The 7,035-nt window shown below is 37.3% G+C and overlaps 1 protein-coding gene across 1 annotated transcript; it reads right to left on the reverse strand.

The window, feature by feature from the left end:
* Positions 1-1,533: 1,533 nt before the first annotated feature.
* Positions 1,534-5,917, reverse strand: LOC112197720. The gene is made up of 6 exons (XM_024338520.2): positions 5,455-5,917; positions 4,437-4,551; positions 3,403-4,071; positions 3,111-3,243; positions 2,323-2,392; positions 1,534-1,941 (listed from the first exon to the last, which is right to left on the reverse strand). Exons 1-5 carry the CDS (start codon positions 5,535-5,537, stop codon positions 2,367-2,369), a joined length of 1,026 nt encoding a protein of 341 aa, XP_024194288.1. The 5' UTR covers positions 5,538-5,917; the 3' UTR covers positions 1,534-1,941; positions 2,323-2,366.
* Between the last annotated feature and the right edge of the window lie 1,118 nt (positions 5,918-7,035).

Below are 7,035 nucleotides of genomic sequence, written 5' to 3' on the forward strand. Positions count from 1 at the left end.
CCTTTTCCTTGTTGGGGTTTGCTTAATTGCTTTCCTCGTTATATCCATTTGGTTATACTAGACTCTTCCTGATTGACGTATCTCTTCTTTTCAGTTAGTTTGATGAAGATATTATGGACTTACATATTAAAAGATAAAAATAAAATTGAAGTACAAACAATTGAAAACTTTATTGAATAGACTTTAGGGTGGGAATAACAACTTCACAAAAAAAAAAAATTATGCTGAATTTCTTGTGTTAAAAATCTCTATTAGTAATTTCTCTTTCAATACTTGAATAAATAATACACATACTTATCAGTTTTTCAAAAATATTTTCATGATGCTGTGAGTTTCTTCTCATTGTGATTTTGTCTTTTGTAACTTTCTAGTGCTCTTACCGTCATCCCGAAGAGGAAGTACTTACACAATGGCAATAACCAGAGGCATCACCTTCATTAACGTGTTTATCTATAGAGCATAACTAGAGAGACTAGCCAGGCAGCCAGCCGATTAAGGCACTATTGTTGTCGGCTTTTTTAGTACAGAATTTAATCCCCTTCTTAGCATTTTCTTTTGATTGTTGTAAAAAGACTTCACTATGAGCCCTGAGACTCTTGCTATGTGTTCTGGGTGAGTGAATGAAACTTTGCATTTGTTTAATGAGTGAAACTTTCGATTGGAACTTGCTAATCCATGGGTATACCATGAAGTTACAAAGGTTGTACCTGTGAACCAACCCCCTAAAGCGAACTAGGCACAAGGAAAGAGCAATAGGCCAGACCAACCTAAAAAAAAACGAATATATCTTGTTTATTGTGTGCTCTGCCTCGCTAATAAAAACTTGCAACTACAAGCAATTGGGTACAGATCCTGGACATGGATTTTGACTCCAATTCTTCCACTCCTATTCCAGGTCCAGTACACATGCCTTAATGTGATGAATTATCATTTAAAGCTAAATGGAGCTGTGGAATATCTAGAGCATCGAATATTTTAGAACCACTATCCGAGTTCATTTACAATGGCATCAGATAATCTTAAGGATTTGATCAACTTACAAAAATTTAATTAGCTTTCTTCTCTGCAAGAATCCTTAAAGAGGGAGATTTGTAAGCAAATGCAGAGCTGTATAAGCACCCGTTGAGGCAAAGGTACAACTTCCAAACATCTACCAAAAGGTTTACTAATGAAAACTAAAATATCATTCCAATGGTTTTGGATTGGCTTTAATTGTCCGCATGACCTTTGGCGAAGATCCAAGCAATTGTGGAAGAGCTGTTTGAACAATTGCGAGAAACTATATGTAGAATTTCTCAACATCAGTCAAACTTTATTAAGCGAAACTGAAAGTCGATGCCAAAATGAGATCCCCTATAACCCAATTTACAGTTTTGAGTACTTTTTCCAGTTCTTCCATGAATGCACCAACAGAGTCCTACATTAATCCTGGGTTATCATCTCCAACAGAAATGAGAAGAGGAAAAGAATGAGGTTATGCACAATACTTCATCCTAACTTGCTCTTTCCAAAATGTTGGTAGAAATGAATTAAGTCATGAAAATGTCTTCGCATTTACTTTTACTATATTACCTACTTCGTGCATTGGTTAAAGACGACACCACTAGAAAGACCATTACAAGTACATGGGTCCCCTAACCGTGTCATAATTGACATCATGTATAGAATAATGTCATCACTGAAGTTCGAAGCATATTGGAACCGTGGAATGTCTACACTACCAAATATTCTTCTCATGTTTAAACCCTGAATGAATTTACATTTAATGGGCATCTGGAGATCTAAAAGGATTGCTACCTTGTTCCTGTTGCCTCTTTCACTCCTATACAGTACAAAGAGAGGTAGCTTGGCCTATTCCAAAGCCCTTAAAACAACTGGAGGATGGTAGTGACAAGCATTCCCTTTTCAGACTGCCGCCACCCAGAAACAGCTCCGATACCCCTGGCACATAACCACATGGAAACATTCCATAATTCAACAAAACAAAAGATCAAATATTCAGTTGAGGAATAGAACTTGTTTTCTTGTCTGTGAAATCCGCTAAAACTTTAGTATTGTTCAACAAAGAATAGATTGAAAGGTGGCTGAAATTATAAATGCGTAACATGCAATCTAGAACAACCATAGGTTATTCTAAAAACCAGGCGAAACTGTATCATCTTAAATAAAACTCTTATTGTGAAAATATTCAAAGGTAGGCGTTAGTTAAGAAACAGGGAAGTTCTTTTCTTTTTTCCTTTTTGCATACCACAAAATTCTGATCCTCGCTTCACATTCACAAAAATTTCTGAAATATTTAATAAGTCAAATACATAGAAATACCTTTCAGTTTCCACCATGATCATGTCCATTCTGTATGCTTTATCTCAACTTGAATAGAACACAAATGGTACTGCAAAGAGAGAACACTCCATAAGCACAGTTTTACAAACTATAACCCGTCAATTTGAGATACAAGTCGGGATTTTCCTTGGGAGGTATCGGGAAGGAATTGGAATGTAATAAGTATTAATCATGTATAGGCCAATGTCCTCTATGGTTTGAGTAATGTTACTGAAAACAGCAGTGGTAATACAATACATTATACAAACTGAAAAGTGAAATGAAGCAGCAAGATATTAATGCAAAAGCAGCAGATACAGATGAATTGATAATTTCTAACAATGTGCTCCCAATAAGCCATAAGTCATTATTCCGATGGCCACTAAGAGGGCTTTACTACTACATGTCGCCCGCCAATACAATAATCCCCAACTAGTTTCTACTTAATCAAGTCTTAGCACTTCTGAACTATGAGAAAGAAACTTCACTTTTTTTTTCTCTTTCGGTGGGGGGGGGGGGGGGGGGGGGGGGGGGTTAATATGCATAAATTTCACATTGGCTAAGCTATGTATGCACTCCTGTCCTTGGCTTCTTTTTATATGCTTAAGTGTGATGAATTTAATTATCGAGAACTGTTTGCTGAGGATATTCTAAAGATATTGTCTTCCACTACTTAGATTTAGTGAGCCATGTTGCTCAAGAGAGTAAAATTTTGGCCAATTCAGCTTTATATACAGTATGTAAATCCATGGAAATTGCAATGTTTCAAGTTCAAATTAACAGCTTACCAAGCAGGAAAAAAGTGAGCATTAAAACGAGGGTGACTTGAACAGAACGACCGTAATGCAAGCGTAATGGACCTTGCCATCGCTTCTGTGGACTTTGTGATTGCTTTTGAGATGCACCAACCCTGCCAAACAGCTACAGAAGAAACAAGTATTTACTTTTGGAACCTACTGGTCATAATCTATCAACCGAAATAAAGAAGAACAAATATGAGAATCCAAAAGTAAGATACATTGTCTTCTCATATAATTTACAATAAACCCTTGCCTTTTCAAATAAGTCAAAAACACTGACCTGGTTGAACAAATTAACTGCTCCCTTTGCTTGATGAAATTCTCCACAACTTCTCCAAAAGACAAGTTTGGACCCTTTTTCTTTGGGTGTATCCTCTAAGCTTGGCATTACCTGTGTTCTCTGCTCAGCTTCATCAGCTACGATAATCCTCAATTCACAATTTGGTGAGCCCCATGTTTTCCTTGTATTAGTTGTTCTATCAGCATGATAAACGATATCATCCCTAGTTCCTGGCATTTCTTTCCCGCTTAGGTCCATGATAAAATTCGGATCCTTAATATTAATAGCAGTATCTTTAACACCCTTTATTTCATCAGAAATGTCCAAATTGCAGGCAGCATTAGATTTAATGTCCACTTCTTTTCTTCTCATAGGCTTTTCCTCAGAGCTTTTCACAGAAGGTCCAAGTTCTACATGATCATTTTTGGCGCTTGGAATACAATGGGATGTCCCAGAGAGAAATGCAGCTAAGTCATCACATTCTTCTTCATCTAGCTCTACCCAGCGTAAGTGTTTCTTTCCTTCTGCACTGAAGGATGCACTTAATGCTGTTTCAACATGGGAAATTTGGTTTTCAATGGCAGAAATAAATTGTCTATGTCTAGCTGTTGTATGATCATCACCACGTTGGCGATAGCTCAACCTGACAGCCTTCTCAAACTCTTCCAACTGAATAATATTCACAAATCAACAACACAAAATTACTATTAGCAAAAGGAATACATCAATCTACATTGTCAGTTAAATTACTTATAGTCAGAAACTTCTCTAACGAGCTTCGATTATGCAAACATAGATTGACACTGAAGAAAACATTATATCCCCATCTTAGAAAGGAGCATACAATGTTAAAGGAAATGAGTCTTTGACCTTCCAAAGATCAAACCAACAGAAACATAATTCAAATTGGTATATCCTTTCCTTGCTCAACTTTCTTAGCAACCAACTGAATAGTACTTATCACTTTTACAGTTAATAGAAAAATTTTACACAGTGAATTAACAGGAGAGCAAAAAGGAATAGATGGAACCTACCTGCCATTTGGCAGTGCCTAAAGCTGTTTGCAGCTCCCTACAGAGTTCATCCAAATCTTCCGGTGCTACACTTTCTCTCCTCTCTCGAGCCCATGCCCTATACGTGGATTCCATTCTGAAAACCAAAAATTAAAGAAAATTGATTAAACAGTTATATCTAGTTCAATTGTATTAGGGCATCCTGGACAGCAACAACATTAATGGAACAATACGCTCCAAAAATGGAAGAGAAGAGTAGGCTCCCTTCAATCTTTGCAAAAACTCAAGACAGAAAACTACTGCCTAATCCCTGTGACCATTGATGGCTGAACACAACTTACGTGACAATATCAAATAGTTACTCAAAATTTTCATGAAAGCGCACGATTGACTTTGCAATATCCAATCCCTCTTCGTGCGAAACAGTAATCATCATCTTATTATGAAATCAAGAACCCCATGCCTTGCAAAACTCATAAGACTCAGAAAGTCATCCAACATCATGAGTGCACATCCCTTCTCCCTTTTAAACCAAAATGAAAGTTAGGATCTTTTTTTTTTTTTAGTTTCATTTCCAAATCCAGACTGGTGTGGAAATTTTCTCTTCAGCAACCAAAACAAAGGACTAAAAATAGCACTAATGAACTAAAGCACAGCATACATACGCCTATATTGGAAACCAATAATGTTTTATGTCAGCAACAACGGAAAAAAAAATATTGTACACTAAAGACTACCACTTATTGAGCACCATGAGAAAACACTTCATGAAAGTGCCTAGAAGTTGAAATTGACCCCCAAAATCAACATCAGTAGCATCAATAAGAACTTGAAAACAAAAATATAGAACCTCACATTCCCCTCAATCAACTAATGGTCAACACCAGCAGCACAGCCATGTAATTGTAAAATCTCAACAACAAAAACCCATGAAGCCTAAAAAACCCATCTCCAAATTCCACCAACAAACTCCAAAAAAGCACAGAAACTAATCAAAACAGCTGAAACCCAGATGATCAAAACCCAAAAAGGAACATACATATCAGCTGATTCTTGCACCTCCTCAGCTGCGGGAAAGAACACGTCTTTCTTCCAAAGATCGAAACTGTTTGCCACCAACATCTTCGCCAAAATCAAAAAGCAACAAAACCCAACACTCGTCCGAGCCTTAAAGCCAACAAAAGCTTCAAACTTTCTCAACAGAAACGTATAAAACTGCTGCTCGGACGAGATGGGTTGTTGCTGGTTGGGCCTTTCCTGCCCCCTCGCTTCTCTTCTTTGCTAAGGAGAAGCAAAGAAGAAAGCTTGAACAAGGAGACGTAAAAGCCAACGTCTTCTTTAACCTCTCTCACTCCATGTCCTTGCCCCCGTGTTTTCTTCTATTTTTTAGTAATACAAAAAAATATAAAAGCTATGTAGGATTAGAGACGCAATCTGCTACGACAGGCTCGGAAACAATTTTGAAACAGAAGGCGAATCTGGTTTGGACAGGTCGACAGGTAGGCTTTGCTTTAAGAACTGGGAACTGTCTATTGGGGGGGGGTATAGGGGCTGGGCTGTGTGGTGCAGACGAGAAAAACGTCGGCGGTTGGAGAAAGGTGAGAAACAACTCCGAGAAGTGGACAAAGCAAAGGTGGGTGGGGAGGCCCTACTTGGCCACAGGCAAGGTGGAATGTTGATTTTTCTCATTGCGGCATTTCCAGCTAGACATCAACCAATTATTAACGGGTGGTGAGTCACATTTTCATATACCTTCCGATTGTTCCATCCATATTTTTTTATGGAGATAATTGATGTTTTGACACATTACACATTAATCTAGCTTTGATGTATGCTTAGTGTTTTGGGGAGTGTTGGTGCACTCTTGGAAAAAACACTAGAGCACCACTCTAACTACCACTTAAGAAATCTAGGTTTAAAACTTCAAAATAAATATAGAAAAGCTAGAGAAAAACACAGGGCACTATTCGTTTCTTATTTAATTTTTCTCAACACCATCACTGTGTGGGGCTGAGCACAGAGTGAGACTAAGCTGAAATCGATCTCAAACCCTTAAATTTTTTTTTTTTTTTTCAATACGAGAAGGGTCGAGATAGGTTATTTCTAAAATTAAAACTGATTCAACCATAATACAATCGTTTCGATTCAAGTGGGGCAAAAACTGATATTCAAAGTTGTTTTTCAAATGTATATTTGGTCGAGCTCATATGGACTTTGTCAAGCTAAAGTAGCTCCTTCTCGACCCTAGCCATGATTTGATTTCTGTTTGCTTAACTTGATGGTAAAGAGATGGTGGTGAAAGAGATCAAGATGAATCGATGACGGTAAATTGGAAAAAAGTGCAAACTTGGTGATGGATTGAAGATGAGAGGGAATTGGGAATTAGGGTTTACATTAGAGAATTGATAATTGTGAAATCGTGATAGAAATTAGTGATAAATATTAGACCATGTACAGGGATCTGTCGTGATTGGTGTTACATTGATGATCAATTTCTTGAATATTGAAAATTTCAAAGACAGCGAGAATTGGGAATTAGAGCATTTTTAGCAATACTAGCCATTTTTTAGTCAAATTTTAGCTAAAGTAGCTAAAAAGTCATTTTGGCTAGCCACTTTAG

Source organism: Rosa chinensis, chromosome 4 (assembly GCF_002994745.2).
Source record: "Rosa chinensis cultivar Old Blush chromosome 4, RchiOBHm-V2, whole genome shotgun sequence".
NCBI lineage: Eukaryota > Viridiplantae > Streptophyta > Magnoliopsida > Rosales > Rosaceae > Rosa > Rosa chinensis.

What these genes read in the sequence shown, in the direction of transcription:
- LOC112197720 (XM_024338520.2), bottom strand. Translation starts at nt 5,537, where the DNA reads ATGTTGGTGGCAAACAGTTTCGATCTTTGGAAGAAAGACGTGTTCTTT. An exon ending in GTGCAAGAATCAGCTGATAT is followed by an intron (nt 4,552 to 5,454) that starts GTATGTTCCTTT and finishes TTTGGTTTTCAG; the next exon opens with AATGGAATCCACGTATAGGG. An exon ending in TAGGCACTGCCAAATGGCAG is followed by an intron (nt 4,072 to 4,436) that starts GTAGGTTCCATC and finishes AATATTATTCAG; the next exon opens with TTGGAAGAGTTTGAGAAGGC.